This window comes from Pimephales promelas, chromosome 8 (genome assembly GCF_988280905.1).
Source record: "Pimephales promelas chromosome 8, fPimPro1.hap1.1, whole genome shotgun sequence".
NCBI lineage: Eukaryota > Metazoa > Chordata > Actinopteri > Cypriniformes > Leuciscidae > Pimephales > Pimephales promelas.
The window spans coordinates 18,997,582-19,019,979 of record NC_142776.1 but is presented as its reverse complement, the minus strand read 5'-3'; the positions used below and the strand labels follow the sequence as shown (position 1 = coordinate 19,019,979).

At 37.3% G+C, this 22,398-nt stretch overlaps 1 protein-coding gene across 1 annotated transcript; it reads left to right on the top strand.

The window, feature by feature from the left end:
- The first annotated feature begins 564 nt into the window (after positions 1 to 564).
- ephx4 (epoxide hydrolase 4) lies at positions 565 to 17,087 on the top strand. The gene is made up of 7 exons (XM_039691707.2): positions 565 to 1,160; positions 2,803 to 2,888; positions 5,815 to 5,972; positions 10,162 to 10,290; positions 11,543 to 11,646; positions 12,723 to 12,871; positions 16,146 to 17,087. The coding sequence occupies exons 1-7, from the start codon at positions 918 to 920 to the stop codon at positions 16,387 to 16,389; spliced, it is 1,113 nt and encodes a 370-aa protein (XP_039547641.2). The 5' UTR covers positions 565 to 917; the 3' UTR covers positions 16,390 to 17,087.
- The last annotated feature ends 5,311 nt before the right edge of the window (positions 17,088 to 22,398 follow it).

Below are 22,398 nucleotides of genomic sequence, written 5' to 3'. Positions count from 1 at the left end.
GCTGAAAATTCAGCTTGTCATCATAGGAATAAATGGCATTTTATAATGTATTAAAATAGAAAAGTTCTTTAAAAAAATTATATTTCACAATATTAGGGGGCCATCTGTTGTAACAACGTGAAAAGCAATTTAGAGATTTTCCATCTGTCATTTCCTTGGATTCTATTACATAAACAATAAACATTATATTAGATAGCCTAAAATCACAAAAAAAGAAAGGCTAAATGAAATTTCGTAGTATAATAGCCTACATATAGGCTATGTTATTTGGACTGTCCTTGTTTTTAACTATATTTTGTTCCTGAACTGTAAGTCAACAGCAGAATAGATTGTAGCCATCTTCACATCTCATTTACTAAGACCAATCTAATTACCTTAAAAATGGGTCTGGTCTCAAATAATCGTTATTTCTATGCACCATGATGATGAGGCAATATACTTTTGTATCCTAGGTAAAATATACTAAGAGAGATAAACCTTGTTTACACTGCGAGCGCGAATAAAACGAGATGTCTCCCATGATTGACGAAGCTTCTGCTCATTATTACCGGGAGCGTTCACGAGAGTCAGAAAACTCTGCGCGCGGACAGTCTGCTCGCGCTTGAGCGCGAGGTGGGCCCAGGCTGCTGCGTTGACTATTATGGGAGCCTTCTAGTTTTGTCTGTCAGTGTATATGAGGTGTAATGGTTTAGTCCGAGGTGCAAACACCTTTGGGACTGACTGAGCATCTCTCCTGTCGCGTAAGCGCGACTCCGCAGCCTACGGTCTAGGGAATCAGGGATCCTCCCCTGTCAGGATGCGCTCGTGACGGTGCGACAGGGCTATTACGATGCACGTCGTTTTTGAAACACAGGCAGTTGAGTAAACAAATCAATAGAAGCCGTGATCAACACGCGTATTTCTGCAGTAATGTAAAGATGGCGAGACTGCTTCATAACTTGCTGTTGTTGACAGTCGCGCTGACGCTAAAGATCAGAGTTATGGGATACTGGTCTCTCATTTATGGATATTGCGCGCTATGCACGGGCGTAGCGCTGCTCAAACTTGGCTGGAATATCATCCTACGACCGTCAACAACCTTTCAGTGGACGGTTCGTGAGACACCCCCCGCGTGCCTGAATGACACGTCCTTGGGAACCCACTGTTATGTTAGAATCAAGGTAAGAGATTTCGGTGTAAGATGGATGCATGGCAGTAGCCTATATGTAACTTTGCCCTTCGGTGCTTCTTGATTTTTTTATTGCTCATATGTCACTGTTGCAAAGTCCTCAGTTATATTTCTTTAAAAAAAATATTAACTTTATTGTCTCAGTCGCACAGTAAAAATAGGCTTTAAAAAGCACAAAAAAGCACCTCGTGGAAAAAACACTTGATGATAAATTTGATGACAAATATGTGTGTATTTAGATGGCCAAACCTACAGTTTGAGACATTGTTGAGAACAATTGAAAAATTGTTGAGAAGATGTGTGAAATTACGATTTTTTTTTCTCTGAATTTCAACTCCTTTTAATCTCATTGAAAAACATTTGAGACATTAAAGTAATCACCCAAAATGAAAATTCTGTCAGAGCCTACTCACCCTCATGTAATTCCAAACCCGCTTGACTTGCCTATACAAAGTAAGTCAATGGTAACTAAAAAAAAAGTATTTGAAGAGTTCAGATGCAAAAGCCTCTGAGTGACATTTGAAATTTGAATTTCTATTAAGCTTGTATATTTAAGTTCAGTAATTTCACTTAAATGACAATTAATAGGTATCTTCATTGCCATTTAAGTGAAATTACTGAACTTAAATATACAAGCTTGATAAAAATTATCATTCTAGAAGAAAATTTCAAAAGCCACTTAGAGTCTTTTGCATCTGAACTCTTCATTTTGTGTTCTGCAAAGTTTGGAATGCTATGAGGATACAATGATATAATGTTCATATTTTTTGTTTCATAAGGTATCCATTTAAAGAGATTGCATTTGTGATTTTTGTCCTAATGGGTTTTCTCCTGGAAGACCATCAGTGAACATAAATTCAGCCCCACTTGGGTGGACAGCAGTACGAATTAGTTCCCCACAAAATAATAGTCATTGTCTGGACTTTGCTTTCCACCCAAGTGGGGCTGAAAACATATCCTTTACTTAGGCAGTGTAAATATAGCTGTGATGTATTACACCTGCAGAGCTTTATAGTGTTCAAATAACTGTACCTTTCTCTAGGAAGTGACATCCAACCACTTCAAGTTTTGTAAACTGGTGTACACAGACATTTCTGAGGAAAGTTTTATTGTAAAACGGTCCCTGCTACTACTGGGAGTGAGAGATTTGGTATAGAAAAACTCTTGCATCAACTCATGATTTCTGTCTAAAAGAAAAATAACAACTGACCTTAAATAAGTAATATCCAAATGTCCTTCTTAAAAGATAAGTAAAATAAGTTATAATGTGTTACAATTAAACAGGGACCCACAACTTTTTTTCAAAAGGACAATTTTGCATTGCAAACAATGTTCTCTTTAAATAGCCACACAACCTGAGGATACTATCACATGCAATTTGATGCAGGCTGCCATTTAACAGGGAATGATTTTTCTCATAAATGTCAATGGAAGATATTGCTTTAATATTAGCTGAAGCCTGTGGACAACACACCCTCTCTGCTGATACAGTTTATGGCTCTATAAAGCAGAGAGTAATGTGCGAATGGATTTTACATCAGGATGGACAGGCCTGAGTGATTAATGAAAGCGGGAAGCTTTTATGAAATCCTCCTTGAACGAAGTTTAACTGCCTGTGGTCTGTGTGGTTTTAGGAGTCTGGGCTCAGATTTCACTATGTTGCTGCCGGGGAACGAGGAAAGCCACTTATGCTGTTTCTGCATGGATTCCCTGAGTTTTGGTGAGACTCAAAGCACACTCGCACACACACATGGGAAACACTTCTCTACTGGGATGCTGCCAGACACAGATCGGAAATATGTTGTTGTGGATTCAGTCCACATTATACACATTGAGTCAGAGATAATATCTGAGACACAAACCTTGCCTTTAAACTAGGGCTGTCAAATCGATTAATCACGATTAATTGCATCCAAAATAAAAGTTTGTGTTTACATAATATGTGTGGGTGCACTGTGTATAATTATTTTGTATATATATATATAAGTACACACACATGCATGTATATTTAAGAAAAAAATAGTATTTATATTTAAAATATTTATATTTATATATATGATAAATTATATATAAATCTATATACAGTATATACATGAAAATATTTCTTAAATATATACAAGCATGTGTGTGTATTTATATATATAAAATAATTATACACAGTGCACCAACATATATTATGTAAACACAAACTTTTATTTTGAATGCGATTAATCGCGATTAATCGTTTGACAGCACAGCCCTACTTTAAACACATACTTATCTCTTTTTAAGACACAATGTCTAAAAATATCAACCTAAAGCTAATAATATTCTCTTGAGATTCTGAGGTGTTCCTGATATATTGTATTACTGCATATATTGTGATATGGAGTGTCGTGACATTCAGACTTTTTGGGACCAGTGAAGCTGTCGTTTCAGTGAACTGCCAGACAGCAGTACTGCGATCAGGACAGCAGAGTGCCTAATTAATGTGGCATGGCTCCTTTCTGCTTCACTAGCCATTCTACTGCTCCAGAATCAGTGATGAACTCTTGGACGAGTAGAGGAGACCTGGAGGACGCCCTTTTTCTGACTTCTGCTCCACTTTAGTTTTCTGCATTCAAAATTGCAAGTCAAAGATTTCCCTCACTTCTGAGCAATAGGGAAGTTTTGAGGTTATAGTGTGTGTGTGTGTGTGCGCGATAATTGGGTTTGGGTCGAGCCTCTTCTCTCCTGACTCATCAGAATAATATATGCTTCCTTCTGCTTTTCCTCAACTTTCTCTCTCACACACTCGTTCTTCTTCATCTTTAAGACACAAATAACATTAGGTAGTGCTGCCAGTTTGGCAGAATGTACTTATACAAATCAAAAAAATCTTGAGTAAGTCAAACGAACTTTCACTCCATAAATTTGATTTTAACAAGCCATTTCAGTTAAAGTGCTATAGCCTCTGCTCCTTCTAATTTTTGCCCCAAGTGGATTTGAACACGCATCATTTTAATTTTGGAATATTACTGTTTGTTTTAAAAAGCGTGGCAGAAATTGGTCAGTCGGGTCTAAATTTGGTCAGTCTTGTAAAGTCGTTCTCTACCACCTGTTACAAATAGGCTATACTGTTGTTTGTCCTTGGTTTTCATGGAAAAGTTTCCTGTGTTCCATTGTTGTTTTCCTGTTTCTCTTGTGTTGTCAAGGAGAAAAAATATGTGTTTCTTATTAGGTTAAAGGAGTAGTTCACTTTTAAAAAAACTTACTCACCCCCCATGTCATTCATGGCAATGTACTCACCCCCATGTCTTTCTTTCTTTAGTCGAAAAGAAATTAAGGTTTTTGATGAAAACATTGCAGGATTTTCTCCATATAATGGACTTCATTGGGAACCAGTGCAGCTTCAAAGGCCTTTAAACGACACCAGACGATGAATAAGGGTCTTATCTAGGACCCTTCGAGTCATGACTCAAAAAAAGTTTCGTTAATTTTGATGGACGAGTTCGAACAGGAGAGCCACGAGTGCTCATCACAAAACAGAACAAGTCGAGCATTTGTGCTTATAAAACTTAAACTTTTTTTAGTTATTTTTTAAATGGCCGATCGTTTTGCTAGATAAGAGCCTTATTCATCGTCTGGTGTCGTTTAAAGCTCTTTGAAGCTGCACCGAAACTCTCATTTGGACCTTGAACCGTTTGGTTCCCATTGAAGTCCATTATATGGAATAAATCCTGGAATGTTTTAATCAAAAAACTTAATTTCTTTTCGACTGAAAAAAGAAAGACATGGACATCTTGGATGACATGGCGGTGAGTAAATTATCAGCAAAAGTTTTTTTTTTTTTTAAAGTGAACTACTCCATTAACACTGTATTTTTTTTTTTTTAGAGAGAGACCTGTTAAATTTGCACAGCTGTTTAAAAGTTAAAAATAAAAGTAAAAAACGCATCTTATGCAAACCAAATATACAGTAAAAACTGTAATATTGTAAAATATAATTATTTAAATAACTGTAACTGTAAATTTTAATATATTTTAAATATTTTAAAAACGTCTGTGATGTAAAGCTGAATTTTCAGCCTCATTGCTTCATTTATTAGAAGAATTTCTGGAGGATCATGTGACACTGAAGTCTTCAGTGTCACATGATCCTTCAGAAATTATTCTAATATACTGATTTGCTGCTGAAGAAACAATTCTTAGTATTATTAATGTTGATGCTGTGTCACTTTTTTGTGTAAACTGATACTCAAACTGTTTTTAAACATTAAATATTATGTTTTTACTGTCATTTTAAAATCAATTTAGTGCATCCTTGTATAAAATAAAAGTACTATTTTTTTTTAATTCTGACCCCAGATGTTTCATTTTGAATAAAATGAAATATGAAATTAATTCATTCATTCATTCTATTTTCCATTTTTTTTTTTTACCTTTGTCCCATTGTGACTCCCTGGGATCCACTTTGAAAATCCCTGTTCTATACCATCTTATTTATTTATTTATTTTTTTTTATTTTTTTTTTATTGATCAAAAAAAGAAAGAACGTAGAAAAGAGAGAGTGAGTGTCACTGTTCAGACATCTCAACCTCTTGATCTAAAGTAACAGCAATCAACTGTATACTTGTGTAACCTGTAGAAATCATACAAACATAAAGAATGTACCCGTGGTTTCTCCAGGTTCTCCTGGCGTCACCAACTGAGGGAATTTAAGAGCGAGTTCCGTGTCGTTGCCGTGGATATGCGAGGCTACGGGGAGTCTGACCTGCCCTCCTCCGCTGAGAGCTACCGACTGGACTACCTTGTCACAGACATCAAGGACATTGTGGAGTATCTGGGTAAGAACAGACTGCCTCCATTATCTCAGCCCTATTTCCATTTCACATTCCAACCTGTCTAGAGGTTTTGATAAGGCTGTTGTAGTGGTGAATGCTAATGTAGCTCTCTTCCCAACACTCTGTAATGTGAAGGTGACCCGTTCACAGATGTCCTTGGCTTTTTAGATGCGTATTGTCAGTTTAGGCAGCTTAACATGAAGTCTAATTAACCGTCTCTAGATTTCAAATACAGAATTACTGGTTGAGCTACATTACAGTGTGACTCAAGTACAATTGTGGAGAAACACTGAATAGTATACCATGTCAAAGTTAAATTCATCTGTCTGCTTGCACACAGTGGCATGTGTGTAAGCGACTGGTGGTGTATTGTGACAGGCCGTCAACGACACGTTATTAGGATTCATGATGATGTCTTGCTCCAGGGTCTCATCTCCTTGACATTGGAATCATTATTGCAGACGGTGGAAACTTCCACTCTGGCTCACAGCAATGGTGTCATTCATCCTTAGTCAGTCCTTGATATGACACTAAATGAACTGCAACGTTATATTTTTGCAAAAAGAGGACAGTGTAAACGGTATTGCTAAGTAAAACATTAGGCCCAACATAACATTATTTTTTTATATATATATACTGTTACATTAAAAAGAAGAAATAGTGGTAACACTTTATTTTACGACCCGCAAACAACTGTGTAAGTACACTGAAATTACGGTGTACGTTTCTGTAATTATACTGTACTTTTGTGTAAGTACAAGGGAACAATATGATAAGTTTGGGGTAATAAAGGGGTAACAAACAGATATACACCCTGCAAATAACTTTGTAAGTACACTGAAAATACGGTGTACGTTTCTGTAATTATAGTGTACTTCTGTGTAAGTATAGGGAACAATATGTTAAGTTTGGGGTAATAAAGGGGTAACAAGCAGGTATTCAAGCAAATTATTTAAATAGTTAAAACAAATAACAGGTATCTTTTCTGTTAATATATTCCAGGCAAAAATTGTACGTCTGTTGTTTATAAAGTGTATCACATTTCTGGCAAAATATATTCTTGTGCAATGTTACAGGGTAATTTTGACATCTGTGGTTTTATATATATATATATATATATATATATATATATATATACTATGACAAAAATTAAATTTATTGGCTTTTCTCACTAGATTGCTTAATGTTAAGTCAAAATAATTTGTTTGTGCCATGATTTTAATTTAGACCGTACCATGTGGTAATTAGTACTTACCTTATACCATTGAATTGCAATAACACTTAAATGTGCAAATATACTGTGTAATTAAAACGATTTTTTTTATAACAGTATCTTTCTCTGCAATTACAGTGCAAATAGTGTTGTTTCGTATTGCTACATAGTAAGTAGCATTTGTTAACCCCTTGTTCTGTGTAGTTACAGGGTAAGTGTAACTCCTGCGGGCTGTAAATTAAAGTGGTGTTTGTTACCCCTTTATTACACAAAACTTAACATATTGTTCCCTTATACCTACACGGAAGTACACTATAATTACAGAAATGTACACCGTAATTTCAGTGTACTTACACAGTTGTTTGCGGGTCGTAAAATAAAGTGTTACCGAAATAGTTCTTGATTTTTAGATTTTAATTAATTTCATTGATTTCATTTATATTTGAATCTACAGATCTCTGCACGTTAGATGCATGCAGAGAAGGGGACACAAGATATTGTGGCTATGATTTAAGAATTTGCCCACGACAAATAGACCTTTCTCACAACTTCCGTGTTTGTGACCGGAAATACGCAATTGTCATGGTAATCGTCTTCCACTCCGGTCAGAACAGATCACGCAGGCAACTAGTGAGAGTTGTTGCGTACCGGTCTTTTTTGTTATTTTCAAAAGCAGCCATATCTGTCATTTTCATTCCTTCCCTCGTCAGTTCCCTGTTGATGAAGTTCGACGGAAATGGATTCAGGCTATCCGATGGGATGATATTGATCCTGTGATCTTTTGTACTTCTCATGACACCATTCACTAACCCGTCATTGTTTATGTTTATTATTTATGTATTATGATCAGTGTTGGGTAAGTTACTCTAAAAAAGTAATTAATTGCTAGTTACTAATTGCCTCTTCAACAGTGTAATTAGATTACTGTACTAATTACTCTCTCTATTGAAAGTATTACTTTCAATTACTTTCAAAATCCCATATCAATCTCAACCAGCTGAATAATACAAGGATAGACATGAATCTGTTTTAATTCTTTCAAATAAATACTATAAAACTGCAGGAATTATCCTTAAACTGACCAAGGTGGAGAAGGTTACATTATAAAAACATACTTTTTAGCATCAGACAATACATTTTGATGTTAAACCCACTATTGTTTTATGTCTGATCTCATGACATTTCACACTTTTTATATATATATATATATATATATATATTTTACAATAATTCATACGAATTTGTATGAGTGCGGTCGTACTATTTAGACACCTCATAAAATGCATACGAATCGCTGTGAGATCGGACACAGTATTTACCTCAATTACATCAGAAGTAACTGTAATTTAATTACAGATAAATGAAGAGTAATCCCTTACTTTACATTTTCAATGGAAAAGTTATTAAATTACAGTAACTATTAGTTACTGTAATTTAATAACTTTTCCATTCCATTAATTTTACATAAGTAAAAGTTCCATTACTTTTACTTAGTAATTAGTTACACCCAACACTGATTATGATCTGTATATTATGAAGTAGTTCATGTTCAACTTTATTAAGATCCCGGGCAATTTGTATCCAGCGTAATAAACACATAAAAATATACACACCACGATATAAAACAAGATAAATAAGAACATACAACAGTAGGCTACATATACATTTAATATATTAATATATAGCATTCTGAGTATTTAACAATCTGATTGTACAAGGGATAAATTAATTTTAATTTTGTATAAATTGTTCTTCATCTTTGATAGTTCTATAGCAAGAGCAGTGCAAAAAAAAGGTCACTACCTAAGAGCATAACTGTTGAATAAAACTGACAGACTTCTTTTTGGGATTCACGTTAAAACGCAGTTTATTGTACATAATAGTCTCTAAATATTTATAACTTTCCACACACTCCACATTCTCACTTTTAAAGAATGTATATTGGGAAGAATGAGCTTCAGTTCTGAAATCAATAGTCATATCTTTGGTCTTAGATACATTCAGCTGCAGACAAGCATCACCACAGCATTTTACAAAATCATCAACTGGACCATGACAAGTTTAATTTTTTTTCGAAGTTTTGAAGACTCTCTGATCAATTTTCTCTTCCCCTGGTATGTTTTTCTGATGTGTTGACGGTTTACAGGAACACTGCTTCCACAACGATTACGTATTTCCGGTTATTGTGAGAAAGGTCTATTACACAAACCGAAACTATTGTCCAAATGAGCACCATTGTGCAATGTGTCTAAGCACTAAGCCACAGGTCACACTTAAAATTTAATGCTGAATGTAAATTAAATTATTTTATTTTTAAGTTCAAAATTATGGAGCCCCATATGACATGTGGATAAAAAGTAATTCGTGTTGTAATAATTTGTTCCCTCTTTTCAGGTCAATCGTGGCCACATTGTTTTCATTACCTCATTTTAATTTAGTTAAAACATAACCATGTTTTAGCTAAAACAATGAAACAAATTAATAATACAATTGTCCATTAATTAATAAGATGCAGGAACGAATTCCTAATGTTTATTTATTTTTTTTTTACATCATTTTGAGCTTTCAAATTAGAGGACATCATTTTAGGTTGGAACTGTGGCCTAGTGGTCAGACATTATGCTTCTAGGGTGCTCAACTGGAAAATATGAGTTCGAGTATAGCTTGTGTAATTTCCTGATCCTATTAATAAGCCATGGTTCAATGCTTAATTCATGACAACAAAAACGTGTCTTTTTCTAACCTCTGCATGTCATGAAAATATATGAAATCCTACTGAATACAAATTATAATATATTTCACATTAAAAAGGATATGGTGTTTATTTGGAAAAATATGAGTTTGAGTCATTCTCAATCCTATTCCCCCTGTTTTCGCTATCATTTCCCATCTTGTCTCTCACCTTTCCTATTAATTATGAGGTATACATACACAACAAACACAAACATGTCAGCTACCTCCTTCTGATCCTCTCCTCAGGATACAACAGATGTTTTCTCGTGGGGCATGACTGGGGTGGCATCATCGCATGGCTCTGTGCAATTCACTACCCTGAAATGGTGACTAAACTCATAGTGCTGAACAGTCCTCACCCCTGTGTGTTCACTGGTAAGAGCCCTATACACCTGACAAACAGACTTCCTGTACAAATATGTCGGTTCCAGAGCCTCTGCTTTGTTTTAAGGGCTCATTAGTCTGACCTGCATCATTCACAATGAAATATTGTGGTTTTGCCCTGGGAATCATGGGGCTTTGCCCTCCATCTGTCTTGTGCACTCCAGCCTGGAGGAGGAGGTAATTACAGGCTGGCTTTTGGCAGAGACATGGGTTCTTCCTATCATAACACTTAGTACCTGCCTAGAGTGACACATACGCGAATACACCTTTTGATTTTATTGTTCTTTCGAAATGTATCTCCTCTAAATGGAGTGTTTTCATCTAAACCCTGTAATGCACGTTATGAAGCACATTTGATTCAATTTACTTACATAAACTGGATCTCATTACTGAAATCAAAAGGTATGTTGCCTAGAGACAACGCTGTGGAAAAAATAATCAAAGACTGATAATAAAAACTACCTGCAACATGACAGAATTAAACAAAATTGGATCCTAGCTCTTTTTTTGTATTAAATAGAAATGTAAATGCTTAAAAGCTATAGATATTATCTATATAGCATATTTTTAAGACGTAGATAATGTAAAAGATTCTAAATGTTTTACAATTAGGTTTATCTACTATCACTAGTGAATTGTATTTTATGATGGCTGAAAAATCAATGCAATTTGCTTCTCTGAGAGTAGTTCTCCAGAGTAAAAATGTGTGTCCTCCATGCAGTGCACCATGCCGACTACCAGGATGTTGTGTGACCAAACAAAATCTCTTTACTCATTTATTTTAAATATAAACCCAAAACCATTTCATTGTCATTTTATATATGACTCATTTGCTTACTAAAAAGCAAAAAGGATTTGTGAGGTACCTGCGCTTCCCGCTTCCCACACAGAAGTGTCTCCCTGCCTCCTACAGCCTATCAAACCTTGTCCCACACCACACTCTGTTGCGTCGGGTCCCACGGGAGTGCAGGTCTCTACCCTGTGGCCACCCTGTACAATGGTGGGTTAAAGGGATAGTCCACCAGACAATGAAAAATCTGTCATCATTTACTCATACTTTGTTCCAAACCTGTGACTTTTTTTTTTCTTTTCTGCAAGACACAAAAGAAGATATTTTGAAGAATGTTGGTATTCAAACAGTTTTGGCTTCCATTGAATTCCATTATATGGACAATTAAGTCGAAATGGGAACCGAAACTGGTAGGCAAGTACTTTTTCTTAATTTTCTCTCTTCTCTGTCCAGATTATGCCCTTCGTCACCCCAGTCAGATGCTCAAGTCAAGTTACTACTTTTTCTTCCAGTTGCCACATTTTCCAGAGCTAATGCTCTCCATAAACGATTTCAAGGTGAGCTTGACAGAATACAATACTTTAAACATTAGGGGTCAGTAAGTTTTTTTTATTGTTATTATTTTTATTTAAGAAATTAATAGCATACTATTCAGTAAATAATGAAAATGCATTAAATTCATTTAAAATTACACTAAAGACATTGTTACAAAAAATAAATATGTCAAATAAATGCTGTTCTCTTGAACTTTCATCAAAGAATCCTGAAAAAAATGTATCTTGGTTTCCATAAAAATATTAAGCAGCACAACGATTTTCAACTGTGATAATAATGAGAAATATTTCTCGTCAAAACAGTAAATCAGCATTTAAGAATGATTTCTGAAGGATGTGTTTTTGAAAAAATTGTGTTTTTTTATTGTGTTTTTGAAAAAATAATGCCTTTGTGGGCATACAATTTCAAAGTGACTCAAAAAAAAAAAATTGTTTATATTTTTGGTACTTGATAAACCTTACTGTACCTTACTGATAAACCTTACTAATGTAATGAATGTACAGCAAACAATGGCTTCTGAATTTCTGGGCTGATTTGAAAATTTCATATAAGGAACTATACATATGTAGCTTATAAGCATAGAAATGCTAAATTAGTAGAGTGTGGGTTGATGCTATCTCTATTGTTTTAATTACCCATCATTCTGGATGATTCTTCATAACTGGACAGCTTTTCGGTTTGTTTTGTCAGAATTACTAATACAGAGTATATCAGTAGGTCAAGTTTATCCATCTGTCTTCAACACACACAGCTCAGTCATTATGAATCAGTTCTTTAACACTTTGGTGTGTTTTGGATGAGCAAGTAAGGAAATATTTTCCTCCAACAGCATCACGTAGCAACCCCCAGTTTTGTTAGAGGAATGATTTAAAATCTCTCTGGCCACTATGCAGGACTTGTACCTGTCATTTGGACATCTGTCAAAATTAATAATAATAAACTTATAAATTATTGTGGTCTAAAACCAGGCCTTTCAGTTTTGTTACCCAAACCCTACATAGTAGTTAAAGACACCTCATTTAAATTGGGACCAAATTATGTGACTTCTTTCTCATTCCTTGCTAATGTGGATTTACAGGCGCTGAAGAATCTCTTCACCAGCCGCAGCACAGGCATCAGTTGTAAAGGTCGCTGGCTCACCACAGAAGACCTTGAAGCATACCTGTATGCCCTCTCACAGCCAGGGGCCCTCACAGGGGCCCTAAACTACTTCAGAAATGTCTTCAGGTACTTGTGTTTCTTATTTAAAAAATCCTATATCAAATTATGTCCTTTAACTGGTTTGTTGGTGTCTTAAAGTGCAAAAAAGGTGCAAAAAAGTGCTTAGTTATTGTCAGAAAATGTCGCCCTCTAGTGTCTGAAATGCACATTTGTTTTTGTTTTTATATATATTACTAAGCAACTTTGAAGATCTGTTGTTTTATTTTTACTTCAGCTATTGCAGCAGTAATTCCTATAACATCATTGCTCTCTTGCTTATAAAAAAAGAATAGATTCTATAATTATTTCAAAATGTTATAGACATAAAAGAAATTGGTATCATCATGATTTAGGTGGGCAGAATGGGAACTCATTTCATAAGTGCATGTGTCCCTGTCAAGAGGGAAAGAGATTGATTCCATGCTCTCTGAACTGTGCATGAGCAGCCATTAACTCACTGCTGATGTTGTAATGAAATTCATTCATATTGAGTTCATGTCAGCAACAGCTCAACTGCTGGGTGTATCTCTGAGAGTACTAAACGATCAAAATTGGTGTTTCAGTTCATTTTAATATACCTCTGACATTTGTGGAAATACTCTTGCTTTAATCTGCTTGCTGAGTGCATGTGTTTGAAACATGTGAGACGTGCACGCATGACTGAGCCCTCCATCTGCTCCTGAAGCACACTTTGATTATGTCTCAGGGCAGAGCTGTGTTTGTGTGTTCGAGTGGGTGTGTAGGTGCGCAGGTGGATGTGTGTAGGAGGCCGCTAACATAACACTATCTACGGAAACCAGAAAGACTTAATATGTACATATCAGAGAACTGAGGAGAGGAGCTTAAGGTGTCCAAACCTTTAAACATGTCTTTACCTCTTTAACTAACTGGTGTGTCCACGGTGGGTTTTTAGGGCTGTCAGAAGGCCGCAAGGTTCTAGGGAGTCTGTGGAAACATTATAGAGAAAAAAAATAAAGAATTTATAAAATGTCTTTTTAGTCTCAATGTGGAATGATATTTAGTATGAAAAACAATAATATTTAGCTGAATTGAAGGTATATGGAAACATTGCAATACATCTTATAGAGCGTAGAAAAAAAGATACAATATGTTTGCTTTGGCTTCAGCGCATTAATAATATAAAAGTGAATTATTTAAATTTAGCATAATAGCACACTTTTTCTCACATAGTACAAATAGGTCTTTATACATATTCTAGATGCCTTCATATTTTAGAAAGGGATATATGCAAGGAAATCATCAAGTATAGGGATTCATATAATTAATCATAATATCCAAGGTCAAAAAGAAGCATAAACACAACGAGGGGTGTCTGTTTTATCTGTTTTTGTGACGAACGTTTCTTTAGTATAACCATGGAGAATAAAATTCAATATAAATTCTCGGCATTGCATTGGACTCTACGATCGGCGGAAGTTATCGAGCATCCTTACACCTTCACCGGAAATACCGCCGTGCATAGAGCCCATTGGGGATATTACTACTTTAGGTGCAAATTTCTCAACAGTCTGCCCGTTCTTTGCTCTTTGTACCAGCTACCGCTGATTACCAACTGGAGACAGGTGTGCACACTAGCTAATTGCCAACTGGAGACAGGTGTGCACAACACATTCTCATCCCAAAAAGTCATATAACTGACGTCTTGGGACGTATTTTGACCATACGTCAATATCCGCCTTTTTAGGGCCCCCTTAAACGTCGGTAGATGGCGATCCCGGGCCGTCATACAACTGACGCTTTACCTTTAACGTCAGTTAGGTGACGGGTTAGGTTTAGGGTTAGGTTTAGGTCTGGGGTAGAGTTAGGATCCCATAACCTCATCTACCGACGTTTAAGGGGGCCCTAAAAAGGCTAATATTGACGTATGGTCAAAAGACGTCCCAAAACTTCAGTTATATGACTTTTTGGGATGAGACTGCGTTGGTGTGCACACAGGACCTGCAGAAGACAAACAAACAGCAGTACAGTCCTGGGCAGACACACACGGCCTAAGGACCGTAACAATAGGGACTTTAAGCAACAGCCTCAGGTGGAACGGCAACGGCATTCTGGCGTTCTATTGCGCATGCGCGACATTAACTGCTACTTCTTGACGTTCTATACTGTAACCGTCTACTACGGGAGAACAGCTGATTTGACGTAGTCGTTACTACGTGACAGATTAAGACAGTTAATGTTATGTTTTAGGTTATGTGACATCGAAATCGTTTCTGTATATCATTAAGTGCTAAAATCAACCCCTCTCTTTCTTTTTAAAATCACTTTCTTTTTGTATTTTGTCTGATGATTAAATTATTCCCTATGTCGTCCTCTTTACTGTTGCTTAGTGATGTTTGCGCTCTTTAGCTACGGCTGTTAACTGTTTATTTCCGGCTGCCGTCGCCGTTCTATCAGCAGCTGTTGCTTAAAGTCCCTAATGTTTGTCAGACACCGCTACGTCACATAACAGCAACAACTGTGGACTACAAGCTTGTGTTTGTGCTGCAGAAGTTACTGAGCCTCTTCTTAATTTTATTTCTTTATTTTACTTCTTTATTTATTTACATTTTCTTTCTTATGCTATGAATCTTGTCAGTTGTCTGATTAGGACATTTAATATGTTGTACCTGATCATTTACGTTTATATTGTTCAATAAAGTTATTGGAATAAAAAAAAAAGGAAAAACAAGAAGCTACTGAGCCTATTATTGTATACAGTGTGCAAGGTTAATGCGCATGCTGCAATTCTTAATTTTGGCCAAAGTCTTCATTTTGTTTTGTTCTTTTTCTCATGTTGTTTATGCTGCCCCACATTTTCTCTGTTTATTCTTTGCTGTTTAGTGAGTTGATTATCTCCTTTGTTTTTGGTTTAACTAAAAGCGTTGCATTAGATCCTCTTCTCTTCATTGCCAGCCCAGCCATGACAGATTGATTGGGAACTGTTTAATTGGTAACACTTTACTATAAGGTTAAATTTTTTAACATTAGATAACTGCATTAGTTAACATGAACTAACAATAAAAAAAACCTAGAGCATTTATTAATCTTAGTTAATGTTAATTTCAGCATTTATTCATTCATTAAGTAGTATTTGTTTTATTATATAATGGACCTGAGCTAACATGAACAGTTAAAAAATATGAATAAATACTGTAGCAAATATATTGTTTGTTGTTTATGTTAATTAATGCATTAACTAACGTTAAAGATACCTTTTGTAAAATGCTATCGATTAATAAATCATCATATCATGTAATTAATTTGACAATCAATTGACAGTCCTAATTTTTGTATTTGGCAGTGTCCTCCCACTGAGTCAGAGTGAGGTGAAGTCTCCTGTATTGCTGCTGTGGGGAGAGAGAGATGCCTTCCTGGAGCAGGACATGGCCGAGGCCTGCCGTCTGTACATCAGAAACCATTTCCGCCTCAACATCATCTCTGGAGCCAGTCACTGGCTGCAACAAGACCAGCCAGACATCGTCAATACACTCATATGGACTTTTATTAAGGAGGGAGAAGGTCGTAAAAACTACAGGAACTTATAATGGGGTCCTTCGCTCTCTAAGCTTGTCTGAAGAGGGGGACCAGGGAAATGCCTGTGAACAATAACCAATGTAATGATTAATGCAATCCTCGTTTTAAATTTGATACATTTAAGATATAGAAACAAACTTCAGTGAAGCGGAAAAGAACAAAAGCACATTTTAATTGGAGGGGTTACGTAGAGAGTAGTACGTTTAATCTATTTTTTCTCAAGTTTGCACATGACATTCGCCTTAAGGTTTCTTGGTGACAGTGTTTAAAAGTGTGTTGCAAAATATCTGTGAGTAAGTTGTAAAGTGTGGTGCCTTTCAACATACCATTTTGCAGCTTAAAAGTTGTGCCATGTCTTTTCAAGACCAAGCAGTGGGGTTGTCAGCCATTTGGATCATCAGTTTTGATACTCTCTAACACAGTCTTAAGGGAGTCCTAAACCCCTTCACATCTCTATCAGGTAGTGTTGTCTTAGTGTAAAATATTGTTCCTCTTCTTTTTTGTATTTTTTACAATATTGGCTTAAACGTTTGAGAATGTCATTATTTTGATCCTCCTGTATGATAAAACAAAGTGATGTTTCAATATTGTGCACTTTTTTTTGTATCTCTTCCTAAACACTGCATCTGAGACAATAGAACCAGCTCCATTTTGATTTTATAAGCAAATAAATAGGCTTAATAGTGGGAACTTACTCACTTGAACTCTCTGTTACCTTTGGTTATTGATACGAAGGTTAAATGTAGAAGTAGGATCTACAAATGTCTGGTCTTCTTGCAGAAATAAAAGGTTGCAGTTACAAATTATTGTGGATAGTCAAGAAGACTTGCCAGAATACTCTTTAACTGCATCTACCAAATTTTCAGTAAGCATTTCCAGAATTCAGAGACACTTTAATTAATTACATTGTAATACTTTGTGCTGCCTTGGTCAATTACATAGCAATCATAATGTTTTAAAGGCTTTGTTCTTAAATTGACACTTTGTTTATCTAGTAAATATTTTCAATAAAGTAATTTTTCAAAAGAAATTAAAAAAGGGAGGGCAGAACCTCACTTAATTAAATGCTGCTTATAACATTGGAATGTGGTCAGTATAAGTATATTATCCATTTAAATGTATTAACATTGTAGAGAAGAGTGGAGCATTTTGTAAGGAGCATGTAAATCTTGGCATTTGGGATGCTAAGATGTGCTACTGCTAGCAAACAGTTAACTATAATCAATCAATTTAATTATGTGTCATTACAATAAATGAAGCAATATTGGATGAATGAATATACAAAAAATATCTGAATCATGCCAGGAAGCCTTTAAAAATTAATGTAGAGACTACTTAAATTAGGTCACTCAAAATTACTTAATTCCATGCCGTTGAAGTTACATGAACAAATGATGTTTGTTTAACATAACCCAGTTGTGTGAAACCTGTTGACGAAAAAAAAAATTATTAAAGCTAACATATATATATATATATAGTGTATGATTTGTATGCCATCCACCATAGCATAAAATACTTGCAGCTTCACATGTTGTCCATATCCTTGATCCTTGGCAGAATAAGAGACAAAAGCAGAAAAATAAAGGCGGCAGAATCCTCAAGCTTCTTTCCCACAGGGAACACCCATGCACATCAGGTCTCCACACTCCTTCCCTTATCCCACAGGGAGCACCCGTGTCCACTTCCTTTCCACAGGCAACACCTGTGCACCCGTTTTCTCCACAGGGAGCATGCTCAGTTGAAATGAAGGAGAGTTAGTCCCTCCCTCCTATCTCTTGTTTTTACTTTAGTTGGTAACACTTTATTTCGATGGTAAGCTTAAGACATTCTACCAACTTTGCAACTGTCAATTTATTCTACTTACACCTAACACTAATCTAGTCTAAAACGTCTAAAGTTGAGCATCAAAAAATAAAGGGTAACCCTTTAGTTTTATTCAGAAAATGAAACACTGCCTTCAACTAATGACGCTTTTCCACAGCTGGTAGTGCAGTTTGGCTTGCTTCGCTTTTCCCTGCATGGTACGACTCAGCGCGGCACGGCTCGGTTCACTTTAGTTCGGTTTGCTTTTACACCGCAGTCAGTAGGCCTACCGCTTCAAAGTGGGTGGGATTCCTATGGAGGTAGGGATTATTGGCTCAGATTGAAACTAAAAGTCTAAGTTGAAAATGAATTTGGTATTTAGGATTGGGCATTTGGTATTTAGGATAGGAAATTTGGTATTTAGGATTGGGTATTTGGTCATTTAGCTATTTAGGATTAAAGGAGCTGTATGTAAGAAATTTATATCAAATAATCATAAAATGGCCCTGATATGTTACTAGACATTAAGATATCATGTTCATTTCAAATACTTGAGTTGCAGCCCTCAACTGATGTTGATGTTGTTATGTTGTGTTTTGGTCTGATGCACCACCCTCCACAGATCTACCAATCACGAAGTCAGTAGTGTTGCAGCATCCAGGTTGCCAACTCTGCTCTAGTTACCACAGCTGCATACAAACGTGTCAGATTAAAAAATGTTGGATCCTGCAGCCTATCTGGCAACCTCGAGTCAGGGGGAGGGAATACACTGCTCTACAGTAATTTGAAAGTGATTGCAGTACCAGTTTTGGCCACAATCTTACATACAGCTCCTTTAAGGATTGGGAATTTGGTATTTAGGATTGGGCATTTAAGGATTGATGAGTATATGCAAATGAGGAGGCGTGGCCCAAATACTGGAAGCTGGGTTTGAACTGGCTGGTGCACAGAGGCACCCTATGGACAGCAGAGGCCACTCCCAGTGCTACGGCCGTTGCAGCATTCTCAGAATCAATACACGGCCAGTCAATAGGCAGAAACGAGCTTATCCGCTTCCTCAGAGGAGCTAACCTGCTGCGCTCCCCTTCTGGTCTTATCTTTATTTGGTCCTTGAGGCCCTGAAAGGTCACCCTTTTGAACCCCTAAACTACCCCTAAACCCCCTAAAATACCTGTCACTCAAAACCATTTTTCTGATTGCTCTGTCATCAGTAAAATGTGTGGGGGATTTACATGCGCTTTCTGTTAGTGCTACGTGTCTTGAGTCATCCTCAAACCTAGACATGGCTATGTTCCCAAAGTCAGCACCCCTTTTTAGAGCACAGGTCATTTCCCTATCGGCTCTGCAAGCATCCGATAGCGAGAGCGATGTTAATCTCCTCTGCTCTGTCAGAGCACTGAGATTTTACATTACGCGCTTCGCCCCTTTGTCTAGGTGGGTCTGTCTAGGTGGATAATAGACGCTGTCGCAGCTGCCTACACGGCAAAAGGTCTGCACTGCCCTTGGGCATCAGGGCTCATTCCGCGAGAGGCGTGGCCTTCTCGTGGGCATGGTCCAGTGGAATTTCTATTCATGACGTGTGGCGGTGGGCTGGTCCTCCCCATTAACCTTTGTCAGGTTTTATAACCTGGAAGTTCCCGCCTTGCAGGCCAGGCTGCTGTCTAAGTGAGAGGCCAGTTCTGTCCAGATGTTGTCATGCGCAGACTACCCTCATATAATTCAAGCTCTACTGGTTGAGCTGCACTGTATCAGGTTATGTGCTGTATGCTTTGGTGACAAGCGCTTATGTACTCGCGCTTATCTCTCGCGCTCATGTACATGCGCTTCCCATTTATCTGGGTTGCCTGAAAGGGTTCAGGACTCATGGGTGGATGCTGGCACGGACGGTGTTGAAAAGGGTTCCCGTAGCGTAAGCTAAACTTACGCAATACGAGAGAACCTCTTGTAAGAGAACGTACTCGGTTACCTAGCGTAACCTTGGTTCTCTCTAAAAGAGAGAACGAGTATTGCGTAACCTGCCGTGCTCGCGCCACAGCGCTATTTCGTTTCAGTCAATGAAAACCAGAGAAACAGCCTCCGAGCCCTCCTTATATACGCTAAGCCACGCCCATTTTGCCGGGCTAGGGCGTGTAGTGGGCACATAGTGGGTGCGAGCACCCTCGATTGGACGTGACATCACATCGGGCTCACTGCTAGGCTTTGCAGTTCCCGCAGAGCAGCCAATGAGCACGCTAGAATGCCCGCTCTAGGTCTGCTAGCTGCTGCACTGCGTTGACAATGAATACAAATTAAGGATCATTTTTTGGCTTCAATATCTCGAGAAGATGAATCTTTCCTGTAACGTAAGCTAAACTTAGGCAATACTCATTCCCTCTTCTAGAAAGAACCGAGGTTACGTTAGGTAACTGAGTAGTACGTTTTCATTAAAGGTGCCATCTGTAAAAAATTAGGTTAAAATATCCAAAAAACGAGCTACACACATTAAAGTCCCTGTAAAGTCAAAATTAAGTATGTGTTCTGAGTTTGTCACACCACAGAAAAATGTGTTATTAGCCACCCAGCCAAATTTGAATGATAAAAAAAGCCGGCAAGTACATAAAATAAGCTATCAAAATCTTGAAAAAATGAGCAGTTAAAATTGATGTGTGGCGTAAGAGTGTGTGAAAAGTGTCAATTGTGTGTCTCACGGTGAATTTGAGAGCTCTGGCAGGCGCTAGCTTGGTCAACATCAGGGAATGCTGTCTGTCAAATTAATTCAAGCTAATAATAAAAATGTAATATGAACAAAACGAATACCATAAAACTTGAAATAATAGCCCGGGTTTTAATTTTCCCACATCGTCGAAATGCACCGGGTTGTCTATGAGACGGCCTTTATAATTTAGCATTGAGATGTTGTTCATTGAGTCTCTAATCTCTAAAAATCTCCAAATGCTCCACGTGAAACTGCGGTCTTCCAACCTTTTACTATCGTGCCAAATGATTTGATTAATATGCGTGATGGAGAGAGAGCAAGACAGCGCTTGCTCGTGTTGTTTGAAGACATGAGAGTGCGCCAAGGGGGTAATCCATCGACCGGAAGTTGAAGCCTCGCGGGAGCTGACATCTTGTCGCAGAACTTGCGTTACTTGCGTTAGCATTCCCACTGACTCCCATTAATTTTGGCGTCATTTTGACAGCGAATAACTTTACATCTGATGCATTTGAGGACCCCATTTGTCCTTTATTTATTTGTAAAGAAACACGACAATGTATAAATAGCTCCATTACCTTGTAGCTTATGTTATGGCCCCGTAGAAGCAATTTTAGTGAAAGTAAGCTAACGATTGCGTCATAACCATGCGACTCTCTGTCGCACAGGAGAGCGATTACCGTATGGACATGAGAAGAAGCTCGCGCGCAATCTGGGAAACGTGGGGGCAAAATGACAAAATAATTAATCAGAATACTTAGCAAAATTGTCTCCTTCTCCTAGCTCATGGACAGCTCCTATTCACACTCTCCGCCTCTGCATGTTTCAGAAGGGAATGATTCAGATTTATCATGCCACAGCACTAGAAGACAGACTGGTCACTCACGTCCCACTACGTTGTCAAGCTCTGTTTGAGTCTGCGTATCAGGGACGGAAGTGCTAAAAAAATCGCCAAAAACGGGCTTCAATCGTCTCAATGGAGTTCCAAAGTGATCGCTCTGTCCATTTCTTTTACTGTCTATGGAGTGCGCGCGGCCGCGGCACAACTTACTTTCTGGAGGTATACTGCCCCCTTCTGGTATGGAATATGGTGTATGTTTTGATTTTTTTTTCGTGACCTTTAAAGACTTTTAGTTTTAGACTTTTAGTTTTCAATCTGACCCAATAATCTACGATTTAAGCGGCAACCTCCCTGTCCCTGAAACCAACACATAAGTGAATTAAACTGCAATTGACCATTTGCACAGCTGCACTACTTCCTGAACTTAAGCCAGCTCCTTGTTTCCTGTCTGCCATTATTGGCCAAATTGATTAATTCAGGTGTGTTTGACCTCAGTAGTCACGGCAACAATAATCAGACACACCTGAATTAATCAATTAAGCCAATAATGGCAGACAAGAAACAAGGAGCTGGCTTAAGTTCAGGAAGTAGTGCAGCTGTGCATAAAGCCCATTCTGACCGCTTGAGGCAGTCTACAAAAGTAAGTCGAAAAGTAAGTCAAATCTGCATCTCCCCCATGTTACA

What these genes read in the sequence shown, in the direction of transcription:
- ephx4 (XM_039691707.2), top strand. Translation starts at nt 918, where the DNA reads ATGGCGAGACTGCTTCATAACTTGCTGTTGTTGACAGTCGCGCTGACG. An exon ending in CATGGATTCCCTGAGTTTTG is followed by an intron (nt 2,889 to 5,814) that starts GTGAGACTCAAA and finishes TGGTTTCTCCAG; the next exon opens with GTTCTCCTGGCGTCACCAAC. An exon ending in TCTCCATAAACGATTTCAAG is followed by an intron (nt 11,647 to 12,722) that starts GTGAGCTTGACA and finishes GTGGATTTACAG; the next exon opens with GCGCTGAAGAATCTCTTCAC.